Here is an 18511-nt window from a genome sequence, read left to right as displayed (position 1 = left end):
AAAGACGAAAGGAAAAAATAATTATTATTATTGTATATCCTTCGTTACAATTTATACAATTGCGTTACCCTGATGAAAAAATGTCTCAGAATTTTTTATATTATTAAATTAGAATTTCTATAAAAATTTTCAGATTTTCTCAAAATGCTCAGAATTTTTCAGATTTTTTATACGAATTGGAAAGTTTTTCACAAAAACTCAGACAAAATAATAATAAATATTTCAGATTTTCCCGCCAACACATCTTTATAGAAATCTGAATAAATATAAGAAAAATCTGTGCAATTTATCAAAATTTTATACATATGAATATACTGAAATATTCCGAAAATCTTTATCTAATTATTTCTGCAGAAAGTATCTGAGAAATTTTATATTTTTTTCAGAATTTTTTATAAGTCTCAATTCTTACAAAATTTCTGAGAAAAATATTCTTCACCAAGGTACATACATATAAATACAATAATATTCTTTATTATTTAACTTTTTTTTTTAATTTTGTTATTTATAGTTGTATAGCAGAGAAAAGCCTAATAATGGTCACATTAGTCTTTTTTGTGAGATTTAGAGGGTTCTAACTTTCTGTATTTTAGCGGAAGTATATATTCGACGGAAGTTCATAAATCCGCGGGACCGTTGTCTTATTCTCTCCATTGTTTATCGAGCTTGTCGGAAAAGTATTGTTTGTAAAACTAAAGTGCAACTATAATTTTTCGCAAATTAAACAAACAATTAATTGTCTTTGCCGTCTGTTTTGTACACGTTTATTCGTAATTTTCTATCGATAATGGTTGCATTAAAGATCTGTTATCGACGGAATAGAAAAGTGAGAAACCGCACAGCATGTTACCTACTGAAAAGTTTTGTGGACGTAGCTACGTAGTTCAATATTTACATTTTGCGAACGTAGAGGCGTATTGCCCAGTATTGCCCAACAACGTCGCAAAAAAAAACACGGTTTTCACTGTTTTCAGTCTCTGCTCCGATTGTTTTCATATCTTTTTGCTGCCATAGCAATTGTTCTTTTTTTTGTTCCGTTGAACTTTTTGTCTTTGACATTGCTGAAATATTCGGACATGATATAACGATATGTATGAAACGAATTAAATTATTTTTCCAATTAACCTGATATTTTTCTCAAACTAAGTGACGATTTTATATTTTATAAAAACCAGCCGTTTAATTTCTATGAGATGCAGTTTTAAACGTTCTTCACATATTGTCAATTATTGTTAACAATACGTTACGTCAGGATATGCAAATTTTGAGATGTCTGCAGATTACAGTGACAAATATGTATTTGAAGCTGAATGGTATGACCAAGTTGCCTGTATGCTGAAGAAATTTTATCTGTATTATTATCCATCTGATAATACTGTCGAATTGGTACGTGCAAATTAGTATTACATATGTTTATACACCACATGTGTTTATTCCACCGAACTCAAGCACCTTAAATATCTTTACTATTTTAAATAATATTTAAAAAATGATATAAAATGTATACTTTGTACATTACAAATTGCATCTATTTTTTTAAAGCAATTATGCATTTTCTACATGTCAATTGATTTATCTCATTATTCCATACGTTAAAGTATTAAAGTAAAATAATTTAGAAATTAATATTTTTCAAGATATTGTATATTTTATATCAAGATATATCAAAATAAAGTATTAAATGTCTTGTAAAGTATTAATCTTTTTATAATTTTATCTTAATATATATTTTATATGCAGAATGACTAGATGAATCGTATGATGTAAGAAAAACCATATAGTTTTATTTTAAAAAATCAAGTTGCTCTCTCTTTAAATGTTCTTCATGCGTCCATGCACAATAAATGTTGGGACTATATGTGTGTGCTCTATTTCAGTTTGACTTGAAAACAAAGAAGACTTTCCTAAGAAGAACAACATGTGAAGGCATTACAGCTAAAGACTTTTATGTCGGTACTGTAATAACAATATTTTCAAGATGCATCAAAATTACAGGTTACGCAGATGCCTGTACCAAAACCAAATTAGAAACTCAACTACAAAAGTAGACAAATAATTTTTATATATGATGTATTTGGTATTTAAATATTTTTACTTAATTGAGACATAATTTTACTCTTTCAGGGTTTTTGTATTTTTGAAACCAGATGTTATTGACAAAATGGGTGAAATATTGAAAGCCATTATAAATTATGATTTTTATATCACAAATATAAAAATGATAAGATTAACTCCAAACGATATTGCAGAATGTAATCTTGTAAAAGACGAAATCGATAAGACGTAAGTTAAATTTTGTATTGCTAACAATTGCTAACATTGTCCTAAAAGTAAACCGTTTATTATTTTTTAGTAAGTTTTAGATACTGTAGCTATGAAAGTTTATTTCTAGGTCTGTTATAAATTATCTTATATCTGGCCCTGTCGTTGCTTTAGAATTATTAGGAGGAAATGGTATAATGAGATGGCAAGAACTGGCAGGCCCAGAAGATAGTAAGCATGCTCGTTCAACAGCAGCATCTTCATTAAGAGCTTGTTATGGAAAAGATGATATACATAATGCCGTATATGGATCCAAAGATACTGAAACAGCAATGCAGGTACAAATTCTAATGTACAATAGTTAATCTAAAAACATATATCTTGATATAATATCTGATTGGATATTTTCAGGAATTGCAATACTTCTTTCCTGACTCGAAAAGTAAAAATAAAGGTCTGAAAAACACTGCAACTCTACAAAACTGCACCTGTTGCATTATCAAGCCACATGCTGTACAGGAAGGGCTTCTTGGTAAGTTCATTTTGTTTATTATTTAATATGTAAAAAAAGAAAATTGTAAAATAGCAACTAAGGGAATTTTTCATATAACTTTGAAACCTCTATCTGATATATTCTTTTCAATCAATTTTATTTTATGTTTATAATCCAGGTACCATTTTCGATGACATTCAGAAAGCAGGCTACACAATCACCGCAGTACAACAATTTTATGTTAATCCAATTAATTCCGAAGAATTTTTAGAAATATATAAAGGTGTTCTTCCTGAATATACCGTAGGTTTCTATATATTTACATACCCTTCTTACAAGTAATTATTTCTAAAGCTGGAAATATTTTCATGAACTTGCTATAGGCGATGGTAGCAGAATTACAATCCGGTCCGTGCATTGTTATGGAAGTGAGCCATAAAGACGAGAGCCCTAACATTGTTGCTGATTTCAGGAATTTATGCGGTCCAATGGATCCGGTAAGTACAGACAACTTTAATTGCTTTGCCTCGCGTTATTGACATACTTATTTGATTACAGGACATTGCACGTCAAATCAGACCGAATACGCTTAGAGCCAAGTATGGGAAAACGAAAGTACAAAACGCTATACATTGCTCTGACTTACCGGAAGACGGCATATTAGAGGTAATTACAATTTTAATCAACATTTGTCATTTGTTTTTCTTACGTAATTTACGTATGTTGGATCTTTCCAGGTGGAATATTTCTTCACAATATTCGATGGAATTTAAACCAAATATACTCGTACATAACATAAATAGCTAGGTTTGACAATTATTAAATTAAAAAATTTGAAGTATTTGTATACGTTGGTATAAGAAAATAAATGATCTTTTAAAACAAAATATCAATTCAAGTGTACATCCCGATATTTACATAAAAGTTCTACAGTCGCTTAAGGCTGTAATAACTTTTAGGTGAAATTGAAATTTATATATAAACGTTTACATTTTCAGTGATTAAAATAAACGAAGGGTATTATTTTTAATCGCAAGATGGTTCAAGTTGTTCTAAGCATTAAACGTATTTTTAAATAATTATTCAGGAGATTTATATTTACACGAGAACTTTTTACCTCTCAATATATTAATATTTTTTATTAGTATTTTTTAATTTTAGATATACGCTCTTATAACATATGTATATCCGTGTATCTTAATACACATCTTGCTGTGAATATTTCCACTGAGTAAGGGCTTCCGGAGAAAGGGGAGCGTACGTCTAAAGTGACTCGAAGCTAGTTTCGTAATGTCCTACTTTGGCATGCGATTACTGTATATATTGGTATTTGCGTAATTATGCGCTCCTCTCACATAACGATCAATATTTTTTAAACCTTATGATACTGAAGTAGAAGTAGAAGTAGAAAAAGTCCATTTTAATCGCTTTTAGTCTTTAATGATAAAATAATGCTTTTAAAGTCATATATTTTTTCATGGTCTTAGTCTCTCCGTTTTGTTTTTTTTTTTTTTTTTTTTTAATTATTATTCTCCGTTAATTATTTCAGCAGATAAGTTCTGTTTAAACTTTATTTTTTATTATTTAGTCATTCAAACGAGAGAAAAATTCGATAATAAATAAATATATGAAAACTGTTGTACAATAATTAACGCTTATGCACTAATGTACGTGATATGAATATTGATATAAATTGCATGATTACATATCGAAAAAAATGTATTATATTGTATCAGAAGATTAGCATCAACTGCCTCCGCATATAAAGCTCGTGATCGAAATCAGTTCACAACACTTATCATACACCATACAATGGAACAATTAATTATCTGCAGATTGCAACACTGTAAATTGTTCGGGTGGTCGGTCAGAATAAGTTATTCCATCAACATACACATTGAATTCACCAGTAAATTCCGCGCTGCAGTATCGTCGCTCCTTATAATAACCGTCTGTACCTGAAAGAACTACAGGATCTACCGCGATTTAATAACGGCACAATGATGCGTGTCAAGGATTAAGTCTGTAGTCCGTCGGCGATGTAAAACTGCGAAGATGGATCCGTTCCCATCGCATTAAACCAGATAGAGAGGCGAAGAGAAGGAGAGTCAAATTTTCCCACGATACTGTTTAATTCAGTTGATAAAGAATTACGGATTGAAAACATTGCGCGATATAATGCTAAATGGTACTGCAGAATAGAAAAATCTATTTTAAAAAATGATGCAAAATAGAATATTTAACAGATCGTGCAAGGAAGACAATCTCCTTAAATAAAATGATAGCAATCTTGCAAATTGGTAGCAAATTTAATCAAAATTTTGTATTAAATCCGAAACCATCTATGTTAGGGTTGCAAAACTTGCGCTGCTCATACACATAAAATGAGAATTGGTGCTAAAATCTGCGTAAGATTCGCTGACATACTCTAACAGCAAACAACAGAAACAAAAGTCGAGCGAAAATATGCACGATAAATTGACAGAAAATTTAACGAATACAGCAAGTAAGATTTGCTGTTGCATAACTCGATTATCGATGCCTTTTTAAATATTTTTAAATAAAAGATACTTAAGATGATATTTAAGGTATTTAATAATATAATACTTAAATTTAAAAATAAAAGCATTTAAAAACGCATATCGCGGACGATCGAGTTATGTCGTAGTAGCAATTAGTCTTGTTTAGTATTTGTTGCCAAGTACATGTGTAATATTAAATATATGCTCTTATGCATTTCCCCCCCCCCCCCAAAATAGTTAATATTAATAGTTTTACATATTAATAGATAAAACAATTTTTTCATCTGAGGAGAACCATAAATAAGAATTGGAAAGAATCGAAAAATTATTATCTTTTTTACTAGAAGAATACTACAAAGAGTACCTACATATTCAATACTATGTCTCACAGACATTTGCATGTAACGGTCCGCATTTGCCTACAGATACCCTAGTTTCCTAAAATATTAATTCAATTTTTGCACTTTTTATACCTGTAAACATATTCTGTTTTATTCTGTTCTTTTTTACATTTTTTAAATACGATTCAATGTTGAGCCAAGTCGAAGAAAATTCACTCTTCGGTTGCACACATCCTTGCGAGGTGATTCGTCGCAACTTAGTTCGGATCGGTGTATTCGCATACACTCCTTCCTCTCAGCTCGGTAGGTTGTATACCCAGGTGCCAGTATTACGCATGACATCGCGCCGTACGGATCCATCGGTATTTTTTAAGGATCCGTACTCTCCATATTCGCATTCCGATTTTCGCTTTTTTTCACTTCTCCAATTCGTTTTCTTCTTTGCCGTACCTACTCCGAAGCAGTTCTTCTGATTACACTTCGAACTTTTACCTCAAGATTTAAAACAAGACGGAAGTATACTACTTAATTACATATTACGCAGGTATTTTCCATTCTGATGAGACACAACATTGTTATTAATTTGTACACGTATATAATACAAATAATATGTGAAAAAGTATTGTGCCAAGTAAATGGAAAGGCAACGTAATATTCGAATATTTTAAAAACAAGGACATAAAATTCCGTAACTCTTTGACAATATTAATCGTTAATACGATTTCCGGTATATTAGCACATTATAACGCGTGTTGCGAAGTATTAATAATAACAAAATTTATAATAAATTCTTTATATATATATAGCAAGCCCTAGAGACTTTATATTAAACTAGAAGAGGTAATAATTACCCGATCTCTATTTGACTCAATTTGCTCTCATTATGCTAAAATGCTCGTCGGTTAATAAAGACTATTGTATACAAATGTCATCTATCATGCGACATATGTTCCTTTATTTCATGACATAAAAGCTAACTATAGATACTATAAACTACTAAAGGTATTTGCAGCATGCGCGCGAATCAAGAAGGAAGTAATTGCTCCATAGTCTCGGCGCGATAATAGCATATTTAAATAACCGTTCGAAAGTTTTTCCTGGAGATGTTATCCAAGGCTACACGAGCGTATATTTTCATAGAAATCCTCATAACAATGTTACTTATTTGTTCTCTATACGGAAATCTTTAGTAATACATCGAGACATATGTTATTCGCACATACTTGATCATTTTCTTCATCGTTTTCTACTTAGTGACTTATTTCTTCGTTAGTTTCTTATGTGTGGTAATTATATAGTCTTACACGTTCGACATATTATAATTAGGCGAAATATACGGATAACCTGGAATAACGATTTGCTCTTTTTTTAAACTTTAGTATATGTAATTAGTTTAGGTGTCTTATCGTTTTCAAAGGCGATTAATCGCAAAAAGTCATTATTTGTTTCGTAATTCGTCGCGTGTTCTGACATTTTCGTAATGAGAACAATTCGCATACGTTGCAACATTATGAAACAATAAAGTGGCACCATAATCTTGTAAATCGCTATGTAATCGTATAGATGCTATCTAATCTGATATAAAAAACATTCTTACCTGCTTTAAAAATCAATCGCGGCACAAATATATATTTGCCACTTTGCAATCTTTATTGCCTATGGAAAATCGCACATTGCGGGATTTTATCAATGCAATATATGTATACTTAACGCTTTACGAGATACGTATAATATGCAAAAAATAATGTGTTTTTTATTACATTTTTATTACGTGCTTTTCGAGAAATTCCTTGAAAATGTTTTCAATAAATGAATCTCTCTTTCTCTTTCTCATGTTGCATTATTATCCGTAATCAAATGAATCATGTATGCCACTTTTTGATATATTATAAGATGAAATTATCTGAGATTCACTGCCAACGAGGAAATTCTAACTGTTCTTCAAGCATGGTTCTATGCACATCCACAATCTTCCATCCATAGGACATGTCAAACCTTGAGTGGAGAACGGGTCTGCTCAGCATTGCTAAGTGCTTGGCGAATAGTTGCATAGATAAAGTATAGTTAAAATTTACATTATCTTTTCTCTAAGCTTATTTGCTATTTATATATTTTTCAATTTCAAGCCGTTTCATAAAAATAAATGCAAAATTTTCAGTTTATTTTCAATTTTGGATTTTTTAAAGAACCCTTTAACTCTTTTCAAAGAATCCTGTAATTCTCATATTTTTCGATCACTAAGACTGTAAATATTCAAACAAATTATCTAAATATTAAAACCTTAAATTATTTGTCATCAGTTTAACAAAAAAGAAACCTAAAGAAAAGAACAAAATAATTATTCCCCTTTTTTGAGATTTGAACAAAAAATGTTTTTTGTTATCGCATCATCGTTAATTGAGTTTCGAGATCCGTGAACTTCATGCTCAAACATATTTCCGAAAATTATCCGTGAAATTTTGTCTCAAGTTTTGAATCATAATCTTCCATGGCGATCTATTGAGAAGACAATCATATATATCTTCGCCTTCTTCCGCAAGGTCTGCCGGCGTACAAGTTATGCGATTAAATAATAATGATGCTCGCTCCGAATGCCGGTAACAACTAACAACGAGCAATTTCATGTTGATTACGATGCTCCATCTCGTAATTGGTAATACCGACGAACCATTGCAAAAGTACGTTCGCCGTGCTACTACCGTGCAGCTATTACACTTCAAAAAATGATGATAATATCGGTCGATTACACAATCTGTTACACATGAACAAAACATACTCCGCTTTTGCATACGGAACATTGAGCTTTTGGACATACAATATACTTTTTTTTTACAACAAGTCAACAAATAGATTTACGCAAATTAAACTTCCCTGACAACAAGTAATTCGTACGTTCGGTCAATCGATACGGTAAACGTTTTATTTATTCCAACCAGCGGAAGTTGATGTTGATGTATGTATGCCACGAAGTAGAAGGTATTGTAAAACCGTTACATAAAAAGACGTGACATTCGTATTGACGGTATTTTGTGCCATGGCCACCGTGTACATTTCAATAACAGTGATGGGATGACTGACCAAATTAACGTTAATTATAAAGCCTTCATTTTATTACGAATTAAATAGAAGTTATTCACAAAGTCATTATAAATTGCTGTGATTATCGGAAAATATCTGGTTAAACGCAGAGAATGGAACAATAACGTACGGCGGAGACACGCACAATACAGATTGAACATCGCTCACGCTCAGTTAATTCAACGACGTCAATTCAAATCCAGAGACGCACAAAACATCAAAATGATAATGCTCAAAAGCTTCTTCAGGAGAATCAGCAAGGATTTCCGTCAGAAAGAGCTGATGCCGCTGAAGTTAATATTTTTTATTCACGCTTCCAGTAAGTAAAAAGCAATTTTCTACAGTGAAATGTAACAGCGTACGCTCTTTCTGTTCCCTTAATCATATCTTAATTCATATCTTAATCAATCAAATAATTAAGTAGAATTAAAAGTAAGCAATATTTCTGGCGTGGTAACGAGTCTTTTTGCTGCTTGCTTCAGCACTCTACGTATTGTATCCGTACCTGACTATACACATGAGAGAATTGGGAATAAACGTGGAAGAGACTGCGATAATGAGTTCTATCACTCCACTCGTGGCCATAGTGATGCCGCCGCTTGCCGGTATGTTAGCCGACCGGATAGGAAATTTCAGAGTGAGTTAACAGTCTTTCCTCGATAAAAAATATCAAGATAATACCAATGTATGAGCGAGATACTTTCACCATCAACTAGAGATGCGCGAACTATTTGAATATAAATCAATTCGAATCGAATCAAATGAGACTTAATTCGGTTCGAATTCGAATTTCTATTATTCAAATCCGAACTATTCGAAAATTTTGAATCTAAACGGCTCGAGTACGAATCATATATATATATTGTCAATTTTATAAAATCATATTTCCCATTAATAAGCAAAAGTACGGTCATGTTAATAGATGCATTTAGTGAGTGCATTCATTACAATCACTCACTGAGCGGCTAAGTAGCCGCTTTAAAAGTTTATTTCAAATTTTTGACATGTCAAGTAACCCTATCAAATTGAAAGTAAAAGTTTGAATAGATATGCGTAAAAAAATAGTAAGCTATGTATATTAATAACAAATTAAACTATATTATTTTATTTTAATTTCTATGCATGAATTGGATAATGTTATTGGATACTATGTTAGAATATTTTAATAATTTATCTACGATTTTTCGTTTAATTATTTTAATTACTGCGACATTAAATAAAATATATTTTATTAGTTTTATATTAAATATTTAAATATGTTTTTTTGTTTTAAAAAGAGTGTATATTATATAATCAATATTATTTTTCCATATTAAAATAATGTCTTGTTATCTACGTGTCAAAATTTAATCTAATAATAATGATATTGTTAATTAAAAATTATATTTCAACGATTCGATTCGAATGAGATGTTGTCGATTCGATTTGACATCAAAAATCCTTGATTCGTACACCTCTATCATCAACCATTCGAATTTTTCCTGTCCACCTGTACCATTTTGCCATTTATTTCTTCAAATCTTGTGTCACTATCTACACGTATACTTATGAAAATAGCGTATCACTGAGACCTTTAACGAATCTTTCTGACAGATTTTACTATCGATATTTTCCACGTTCGGAGGTTTAGCGGCGTTATTGCTATTACTGGTGCCGATCGGCAGAGTGACAGTAGATTTCCCAGAGAGGATAGTCATGGACCTCGGCTGTGAAGGTAGAAACGGTTCGCTACTACATACAATGAGCCAGACTCATCCGTGTGAGATGCAGCTAGAATCGGAGATCGCTGTAAAAGTAGAAAGTTGTGGGTAAGCAAAAAGTCACAATTACATAGCATTAGCTCCGTCGCAGGAATGAAATAACGTTGAGAATTCATTGTGTTACGTAATATATCACTTACATAATATTTAAAAAATGTTATTCTTTTTTCTTTCTCTGTGTTGAGCCCAAAGCATGTGTTTTTTTTTCTTTTATCTTGTAAATCCTTTTATTACCATTAATGCCTTGAAGATACAATATTCTAACATTTTAGAGACATTTTCTAGTCCATTGTATATTATGTCATTAATTTAAATCACGTAGCACATTGAGGAAGTTATTGTTATCACGAATAGTAATCTCGTGCCATCGCGATAAACGCTTTGTCACATAAACACGTACCTATATACAAACATGTAAAACGCATATATACATATATGTATATAGACGTACTCTGTTGGAAAATTTTTGTAGTTTTGTTAAAAAAGGTCCTTGTTAAAATTTTTGTGTAAAATAATCAACACATACATGTGTTGATTCAACATATGCCTGCTATGTTAATTGAACTTAAAATGTATACAAATTTAAAATGTACAATTATTAAAATAATTAAAAAAATATGTTAAAGTAACACAATTTAAACGTATTTATTAAATGTGTTAAAATTTACAGAAAAAGAGAGTTGATTTTACTCTACACAAAAGTGGGAATAAAAATTTACAGAAAAAGAGTGTTGATTTTATTTTACAATCTTAATTTCAATATAAAAGTTATGTGTTAATTGTACACCTAATTAACCTCAAGTTACGATCAGAATTCCTTCCTGTTGAAATATTTTAACATATAGTATAGGTGTTACCATCATTTAACACATCCATATTATGTTAAATTAACTCAAAAATTTGAGTGGACCGTTTGGGACATGTGATTTATGTTATATTTAACACAAATTTTCCAACAGTATATAAACATTCCGTTTTCCTGTTTGTTTTAAATTAATTTGAACAACTCCAACTCTGAATGAGATTCCATGAATGTTACTATTTATTATAATGGCGTTTTAATAATAGAGCCATAAAAGAGTCATAAATTTACAGAGTGACATTTTAAACGGTTTCTTCGAAGTCATTTATTTACAACCCTATATATACTGGACAAAGTTCAAACATTAGCAATTTTTTTTTCGCAGATTTGTGTGTCGCGTAGAAACGAACAACGAGACGGATCGAGGTCTGATTCTAAGATCGAGGCTTTACACAGTCCGACATCTCAATTTTCAAACTGGCGTTAATACCTCATACAAATATATTGTCGCGCAGAGCGACTTGTCAACGGTACGTTGCGCATTGAACGTATGTATGTTAACAAAACTACCTGTTACTGAGTTACGGATACTCGATACTTATAATATCGAATAACGGATAAGCGGTGAGCTTAGGTAGTAAGGTAGACATACCGGTTGCCGGCCAACGCACGAAGAGAGTACAGTGCAATGTGTGCGCATTGCTAAATCTGTCGATTAAAACTACTTGGCTGTACTTGCAGCATTACATTACATAGCCCATTTTTTTTAATGTAAAAAAGAATGTTTTATTACCTTGACATTACCTTCAGCAAAGTATCGAACGCAAAAGAATTGTTAAAAATAAATTCCAGAATTTAAATAGTAAAATTTTATTTTTGTACATTTTTGTATTTTATATATGTCTTACTATATGTATATCTACTATCTTTACTATATATTTTTATGGACATATCGTTTTGTGCATAATAACATTACGATGCTAATAAATGTTATTACATCTTAATTACAGAGTACTAGTCAACAGGAAGATATAAAGGAACGTCGGCAATTAAGAAATAATGAATTTTTTAAAACTACCATCCGGCAAGTCTCGAAGACACACTATTTCTTTCCAACAGATCAGCTGTTCTCATTTTCATGTACGTCCCCGTCGGGACACGTCCAAGATACCGATAACTTTACTATCGAAGCATCACATAAAATGCACAGAAATTATACGTCATGCGCATTTGATAGTTTAATAAAATCGAAGGTAGAAGAAGAATAGTATACTTCGTAACATAATTATATTCGTATGTATCCGAAAACATCTAAAGATTGGCAATAATCCAGGAATTATCATCATTTTTTTATATTTTATGTATTATAAATTAAATTTCTAAAAAAAATTAACTAAAATACTATTTCTGAAAAAAAAGAGATAAAGACAAAAAACATATCGTATATTCCTTTTTTTTAGGATAACATCAACCGAACGATAAATTATCATTTGTACAAATCAAAAATGAAAAATTTGAAACAAGATGAAGAGGATTTACAAGAAGAACGGCAAAGGTATTTGACAGAAGAAATGTCCTGGGCCGGAGGAGATTTTCGAAGATCTATTTGCAACGATCCAGATTCTACAGATAATCAAATCACGATACATGTGCGGCTCTATGATCACGAAGCGAATCTAGAATCAACCGAGCGAGTCTTGAGCGCAAACGAGTGCAAGAAGAAATGCATAGTTACTCTACCTCGCAACGCAATGTGCACTAACATGAATATGGAAATCGAATACAACATAAAGCTAACGTTCTGGCTTTATCTCGGCATTCGAGTATTCATAGGTATACATATTTCAACGTTCCAACTGTCTCTCAGGATAATTGTGATTTTTAAATCTCTAATTGTTATACAGTTCAGCAAGAAGTAACTTTTTTTTTAATCCAAGAATGGAAGTAATTGTTCCTTACAGTATTTTTCATGTTGAATATAATTCCGGCCTCCAAAAAGGTTTTATTTTGTTTAAAAAATTTAATATTAAAGTTATAAAATGGTCATTTTAGATTTCATCTTTAATTAAGCACAAAGAACTACAAGGAATAATTTTTTTTCTTGGAGTTTTTTCTTTCTTCTTAACTGTATTGTAGTTATTGTGATATTAGCTTCGACATTATTAATTTTACGAAATAAATATGTACCAAGAAATAAAGGTGTCAAATTCTTTGTTTCAGGTATTATTGGCGGTACAACTTTTGCCATGTTCGAAGGTGCTGTTATAGCAATATTGCGAGAGCAGGAGGCAGATTATGGTCTTCAAAGAATTTATGGCAGTATAGGAGGCATGATTTCCTCACCCTTATCGGGTATTCTCATAGATTACGCTAGCAGGGGTAAAGGATACACAGATTTTAGGCGAGTAATTTAATCATGATATACAAAATATCTTATAACAGAGGCACAATCGGAAAAGGATAATTCTACGTGCCAAGATAAATTGAAAATTTTTCTATACGAGGCTTTACTTTCAAGACTCTTTATATATTTATGCGACTTTAAAATTAGATCTTATTGAATCGCAAATTAAAGTTTAATGAATTTTTCAGGCCGGCATTTTACCTATACGCGGCATTGAAACTTGGATCGGGTGTCCTCATGTTGCTGATCAACTTAGAATTCAAGGCACCTGGTAGGAACGTTGTGCGCGACGTCTTCACTATTCTAAGGAACATCGAAACTGCCGTACTCTTCCTCGCATGTTTTATTCTCGGTAAGTTATCAGACTGCTCGATACGGCCCGACTAGTCGATTTGGCCCGAATTTTCCTACGATGTTTCGCGACAAATTATCCGGACAAAAGGCAGCACTTAAGAGGAAGAAAGATTTTGACAGGTACCGCTTGGGGATACATCGAGTCGTTTCTCTTCTGGCTGATCCAGGACCTGGGTGGATCTAGATCGCTTATGGGTATCACGGTAGCGGTAGGCGGCATCGCCGGCATACCGTTGTTGGCACTCTCAGGACCGATAATATCAAAGATTGGTCACGCGAACGTGCTTTTCATAGGTTTCGTGTTTTACGCCATCAGGCTCGTCGGTGAGTACGACGATAACGGTGCGAAATAATTGACGGAGAACAAACGTGGACACACGCGCGTTTAAAGATATAATGAAGCGCTTCCTGCACAGGCTATTCTTTGATTTACGATCCTTGGCTTACTTTAATCTTCGAGGCATTAGAGTCGGTTACGACGTCTCTCAGCTTCACCGCGGCCGTCACTTACGCGGCGAAATTATCAACCACGTCAACCGACAGCTCGATACAAGGATTGCTTGGCGGGGTTTATTACGGAGTTGGTATGTCATAGATTCACTTAACTGTTCAAGTCTTCTTGGTAATAACAATAAATAACAATTATAATTATAATTTATTAACAATTATAATTATAAGCAAATTATAATAAATATGTACTTAATTTTGTTATAGGCAAAGGCTCCGGAAGCTTGATCGGCGGTTATCTAATGAAATATTTTGGCACCAGGCCGACCTATCGGATTTTCGCTGTAGTAACTTTAGTGACCGGCATAATATATTTTATATTCAATATGACTTATTTAAGGAAGCGGTCTCAGCTCGAAGGCAATGATATCGTAAAGCGGAAACCGAAAAAAATTAACGAACAAGATAGCCCCGAGAAGCACACGACTGATATTAGCTTAGACGAAAAACCGCGAAGTGAACGAATTATTAACAAGAGCAACATGATGGAAAATGATAATAAAGGATTTTTGAAAGAAGAATCGCAAAATAACAAAAAAACGGATGAACCGAATTTAACTCAGATCGAAGCTATCAGAAACGCTAGGAACATTGACGGAATTGAACAAAATCCAATTACAACACATGAGGACAAATTAGCAACAAAGGACAATGCGATTCGAACGAAGATTAAAGAAAGCGATACGCAAGAGAGCTGTTTTATTAATCCGAATTTTGAGACTGATAACTTAGATCAGAGTAAAATCACAGTGGAAAACGAACAGAGCACATCCCAAAACGACAAGCATATTGATTGAGTTTATAGAAGAATTCCTGAGGATTTCTAGTTTAACGGTAGTCAATTAAGGATTTGAATGCAATAACAACGTGAGTAGTTTTATGTAGCTTTAAGAAAGAAAAAAATTAATTTAAAATCTAAAATCTGAATTATTCGAAAGAAAAAAGAAAAAAGAGGCAAAAAAGAGGTAAAAAAATGTATTTATTGGCACATGTAATTAGTTAAATAGGGATAAGTCCAAAGATTCAAGAAGTATGCATTAATCAATTGAACCAACTAATGCATCCAATTTATCAATTGTACATAAAAGTGTGTATTTATATAAATTTTACTAATTTATCAATAATGTTTTAACAAACACAACGATTAAAACTTTGAAGATTACTCAGAATTGTGACCTTAATAAGGTCCAAGCCAAGGTCATTGAAGCTATGTCCTTTTGTCAATAATTAATATTATTATTTATATTATATGTTATAGATATATAAATGTATAATATATAATTTTGCAATATTCAGATTATCAAAAATTAAGGATATATACACTATATATATGTCGTAGGCAAATGGTTATTTTAGGAAAATAGCTTCTGACTAGGCAAATGCTATCTGCCTGGCCAAATAGTTTTCACCATTTATTCTTGCTATTTTCCTAGTCAAATGCTATTTTCCTAGGCAGATGCTATTTGACTGAACCGCTGTTATGCCCGTGTCACACTACGTATAGCCCGTATCAGACTACGGATTGGGATTGAGATTGGATTGAAATTTAATCAATCAGAACAGAGAAAACTGATCTCAAGTTTAGTAAACTTTGCTCTGATTGGTCAAATTTCAATCCAATCTCAATCCCAATCCGTAGTCTGATACGGGCATATCGCGGACGCGGATCGGATTGGGATTACGGATCGCGGATCGGATGTCAGCCAATCACAGATGAGCTGCTCGTCTATGATTGGCTAGATTACGATCCGCGATCCGCAATCTCAATCCGATCCGCGTCCGCGATACGTAGTGTGAAGAGCACTTTAGGCAAATGGTATTCCGCGAAGCATGCATTGGTGCACTTCAGTGACGCGCTTTAAAAGTATTTAACTGTTTAAAGCGCGTCACTAATCTATACGCCGAAGGCGTGTCCTAAAATCAGTGAGAAGTTGTCGCGGGGCATGTTTATGGTCGCTACATCTCGTCGGTATGACAGGAATCATAACCTAATTCATGTCAACTTGAACGATTAATATCTCGCTTCGCGGGGCAGAGCGACACTTTTTTCTGCCAGATTCTTTCGTTTCGTGCAAAAACGCGTCGAATAAGCCTAATTTCATCGATTTCTGTGCTGGGGTAGCTAAACTGAAGAATTATTACCCACCAATGCATGCTTCGCGGAATACCATTTGCCTAACAGCGGTTCAATCAAATAGCATCTGCCTAGGAAAATAGCATTTGACTAGGAAAATAGCAAGAATAAATGGTGAAAGCTATTTGGCCAGGCAGATAGCATTTGCCTAGTCAGAAGCTATTTTCCTAAAATAACCATTTGCCTACGACATATACACTACCGCTCAAAAGTATTGACCACCTTAAAGAAATTTGATCAGTGAAATTTGATCAGAAATTTGATGAGTTTATTAATGAATAAAAAGGCCAATAATTTGCTACTCGTTTTTATTACATAAGTTACACATTATTTAATCAATATTAAACAATGATTTGGCAAGAAAATAACATAATTTTAAATTTTCGCCATTAATGTGGCCGTTTTTTTTATTACAGTTTACACATTACACAGTTTATCTTACACAGTTTTGGCATCCGGTTGATTAATTTTGTAATTGATTTTTGGTTTCTAGATACACCAACGTGTATTGATAATCTCGGAAAATGTATTTATTATTTATGAGATTTTCTGTACGCAAAATAATTACATGAAATTAAAAAGTAAGGGAAATCAATATAACATTAGTTTTGTGTAAAGTAACAATAAGTACATGTAACAATAATCTCCACTTTAAATTGAGTTTGCTGCAAAAAATTAGAATTTTTTCTATTTTTTCTGGGGTGGCAAATACTTTTGAATGATAGTGTGTATACAGGGTATTTTAAACCATTTGTTCCATCCTTTCTTCTCGGAAATGGATAGTGAAAAAAGAAATTGGAAAAAAAATTTCATTGCCAAAGACTATCTGAATTATCTATATAACGGTGACATTTTAGTTTTCCGAGAACTTTCGGAAGTAGGGTGAATCTGGGTCTAAAATTTTTAATAGGAACATAGGTTGAGTGAGATAGATAAGTTGTTAGATAAATCTTTTAAAAACAAACAACTTTTTTGCTTAACATTTTTGCTTAATATTTTTTTTATATCACTTCCAGTTTATAAGAAAAATAAAGAAATGTCACAGATTATAAGTCATCCATTTTTCCAGACATAAAAAGTTATCGGGAGTTTAAATTAAAATTTTCAAGACCAAACCTTATGCGATAAATCGGATGGTGCTTTTAGAAACAAACCAGAAGTAACGAAAACTGCAATGTAGTAAACTCTTAAATTTTTAATTAAAACATAAACGAGTAAAGTATTATTGAATAGGTCTATTGAAAAGATATTAAAACTTTTTTTTATTTAAAGATGTTTCTTTAAAAAATAAACATTTCCTTTTTCTTATCAATCGCAAGTGATATCGATAAAAATGCTAAGCAAATGTTGTTAATTTTAAAAAAATGAGATTTGACCGAGATTTATCCTACTTTCGGTAGTTTCCGGAAAACCGAAATTCTACCCAGTGAGAAATGACCCATCGAATCGACGTCTATAGACGTCTATAGACGTCTATAGACGATGGGTATTATTAGATACTTTAGATAAGCTTCGTAGTAATGGGAATTTTTTTCTCAACTTCCGGCCACTGTCCATTTCAGAGAAAAAAAGGATCGTATAGGTGATCTAAAACACCCTGGACACATATCCGATATGTGTATGTACAGGGTTATAATAATAATTTTATATATATAATTATTACATGATTTTATATATATATACATATATATATTTCAATACTTGTATTTTCCATTGTCTAGATCTCGTGTTAGTAATAGTTTCAACATGTAAATATCACAGCATAATCTGTAACATAGAAAAATTTAGTCAAATTTCAATATATTATGCCATATGTGATCAAACAATTTTTCTATAATTATTAATACCTTCCCT

General features: G+C 32.1%; 2 protein-coding genes across 2 annotated transcripts; both read left to right on the top strand.

Annotated features, from left to right (window-relative positions):
- The first annotated feature begins 918 nt into the window (after window positions 1-918).
- On the top strand, window positions 919-3642 carry Nmdyn-d7 (nucleoside diphosphate kinase homolog 7). The gene is made up of 9 exons (XM_071708260.1): window positions 919-1386; window positions 1878-2044; window positions 2125-2283; window positions 2393-2600; window positions 2674-2794; window positions 2934-3058; window positions 3139-3252; window positions 3314-3421; window positions 3493-3642. Exons 1-9 carry the CDS (start codon window positions 1270-1272, stop codon window positions 3526-3528), a joined length of 1155 nt encoding a protein of 384 aa, XP_071564361.1. The 5' UTR covers window positions 919-1269; the 3' UTR covers window positions 3529-3642.
- Window positions 3643-5959: 2317 nt separating this feature from the next.
- On the top strand, window positions 5960-18483 carry LOC139773660 (uncharacterized). The gene is made up of 12 exons (XM_071708258.1): window positions 5960-6162; window positions 8807-9015; window positions 9179-9333; window positions 10290-10504; window positions 11644-11788; window positions 12269-12511; window positions 12719-13091; window positions 13479-13659; window positions 13851-14014; window positions 14137-14340; window positions 14433-14600; window positions 14731-18483. The coding sequence occupies exons 2-12, from the start codon at window positions 8919-8921 to the stop codon at window positions 15318-15320; spliced, it is 2535 nt and encodes an 844-aa protein (XP_071564359.1). The 5' UTR covers window positions 5960-6162; window positions 8807-8918; the 3' UTR covers window positions 15321-18483.
- The last annotated feature ends 28 nt before the right edge of the window (window positions 18484-18511 follow it).

The sequence above is a fragment of the Temnothorax nylanderi genome, unplaced genomic scaffold, assembly GCF_030848795.1.
Source record: "Temnothorax nylanderi isolate EJ_2023f unplaced genomic scaffold, tnyl_v1.0 TNYL_tig0065_pilon, whole genome shotgun sequence".
Lineage (NCBI taxonomy): Eukaryota > Metazoa > Arthropoda > Insecta > Hymenoptera > Formicidae > Temnothorax > Temnothorax nylanderi.
Note: the sequence above shows the minus strand (reverse complement) of the source record. Positions and strands in the feature narration are given on the sequence as shown.